At 50.2% G+C, this 2,039-nt stretch overlaps 1 protein-coding gene across 1 annotated transcript; it reads left to right on the top strand.

Moving 5' to 3' along the window:
- The first annotated feature begins 311 nt into the window (after positions 1–311).
- PTAFR (platelet activating factor receptor) lies at positions 312–1,363 on the top strand. Its single transcript, XM_007461796.1, has one exon. The coding sequence runs from the start codon at positions 332–334 to the stop codon at positions 1,358–1,360; it is 1,029 nt and encodes a 342-aa protein (XP_007461858.1). The 5' UTR covers positions 312–331; the 3' UTR covers positions 1,361–1,363.
- The last annotated feature ends 676 nt before the right edge of the window (positions 1,364–2,039 follow it).

Below are 2,039 nucleotides of genomic sequence, written 5' to 3'. Positions count from 1 at the left end.
ATCTAAAACTCTAAGTCAAAACAAGCTAAAGAATAAAAAAGTATATTTTTAAACGGAACAAGAGAAAAGAAACTGAACTGCCACTGATTTTATTAAATGTCAGAGGCCATTCATTTAAAAAACACACCATTATTTTATGTAGGGAGAAAACAAATGCCAATTAATTGGAAAATGCTACCAATTTTAGAGTGTTTAAAATGTGCAAAATGGGAGTCTTGGAACTGAGTAAATCAGATACTCCGTTGTTAGCCCTTCATTAACCAGAATTTCTGTGTGGTCTTCCAGGCACAGGTAGGATCCTATGACCAGCTGCCCACTCCAGCCCACCGTGATGGAGGCAAATGATTCCTCTCATGTGGATTCTGAGTTCCGATACACCCTCTTCCCAATTTTTTACAGCATCATCTTTGTGTTGGGGGTCCTCGCCAACAGCTATGTGCTGTGGGTCTTTGCCCGCCTGTACCCTTCCAAGAAATTCAATGAGATAAAGATCTTTATGGTGAACCTCACCGTGGCTGACCTGCTCTTCCTGGTCACCCTGCCCCTGTGGATCATCTACTACTACAACGAGGGCAACTGGATTCTTCCTGAATTCCTGTGCAACCTGGCTGGCTGCTTCTTTTTCATTAACACCTACTGCTCAGTGACCTTTTTGGCCATCATCACTTATAACCGCTTCCAGGCTGTAACAAAGCCCATCAAGACCATTCAGGTCACCACCCGCAAGCGTGGCATCCTTTTGTCCCTGATCATCTGGGTGGCCATTGTGGCCGCCACATCCTACTACCTCATCCTGGACTCCACCAACACGGTGCCCAACAAGACGGGCTCAGGCAACATCACACGCTGCTTTGAGCACTACAAGAAGGGCAGAATCCCAGTCCTCATCATCCACGTCTTCCTCGTGTTCAGCTTCTTCCTCGTCTTCCTCATCATCCTCGTTTGCAACCTGGTCATCATCGTCACGCTGCTCACACAGCCGATGCAGATGCAGCGCAATGCAGAGGTCAAGTGCCAGGCACTCTGGATGGTCTGCACGGTCCTGGCTGTGTTCATCATCTGCTTTGTGCCCCACCACGTTGTACAGCTGCCCTGGACCCTGGCTGAGCTGGGCTTCCAGAACAGCAGCTCCCACCAGGCTATTAACGATGCACATCAGGTCACTCTCTGCCTCCTTAGTACCAACTGTGTCTTAGACCCCATCATCTACTGTTTCCTCACCAAGAAGTTCCGTAAGCACCTAATGGAGAAGTTCTACAGTATGCGCAGCAGCCGGAAATGCTCCCGGGCCACCATGGAGACAGGCACCGAGGTGGTCATGCCGCTCAAACAGGTCCCTGTCAATTCCCTCAAGGATTAGTCCTGGATTGTTTGGAGCCCAGAGGCTTATCCTCCATGGACATCATAGAGTGACCTGGGGGAGGAAGGGGTGTCTGATGTGGCCCTGGCATCTGCTCCCTGTGTACTGGTGGCCCATTAGGTATGGAGGCTACCTCACCAAGGTGTCGACGCTGGGTAGAGCCAGACTGCTGGGAAATCCAGAACTTGAATGAGCCCTTTCAGCCACCTTTGGGCACATGCCATAATAACCTTGGTTGGTAACCTCATCCCGAGCGCCTGAGTCTGACAGCCCTGGAAGGAATGTCAGGGCCAGGGGCAGTCCTTGGGGGTTGACACTGAGCTACCCAGTTCACCCTACCAGGACAGCAGTCCCAAATGAGTAAGTCCTAAAGTTTTGGGCAACCACTCCCTTTATCACTAAAAAGTCAGAGAAGGGGTTTTGGAAAAGGGATGCTCCCCTCCCTGTGTGGCACCATTTTTGGGATAGACTTTTAAGCTAGGATGGTGCCACCCAGTATCTACCGAAAGGCACAAGGTCTTTGTGGCACTTCTCAGGGGAAGTGGCTTGGTGGAACCTTCTCCCGAGTCATGCAACAGCCTGTATTTAGTGATGACCAGAGAAGATAAAACATGCGTAGACCGAAAGCTAGGATGGGGAGCCTGTCTCCTGGGGCAGGTGTGTGTTTCCACACAGGCCT

This window comes from Lipotes vexillifer, unplaced genomic scaffold, assembly GCF_000442215.2.
Source record: "Lipotes vexillifer unplaced genomic scaffold, Lipotes_vexillifer_v1.1 scaffold699, whole genome shotgun sequence".
Taxonomy (NCBI): Eukaryota; Metazoa; Chordata; class Mammalia; order Artiodactyla; family Lipotidae; genus Lipotes; species Lipotes vexillifer.
Note: the sequence above shows the minus strand (reverse complement) of the source record. Positions and strands in the feature narration are given on the sequence as shown.

Bases quoted from the DNA above. Each gene is read 5' to 3' on its own strand.
- PTAFR (XM_007461796.1), top strand. From the start codon at position 332: ATGGAGGCAAATGATTCCTCTCATGTGGATTCTGAGTTCCGATACACC.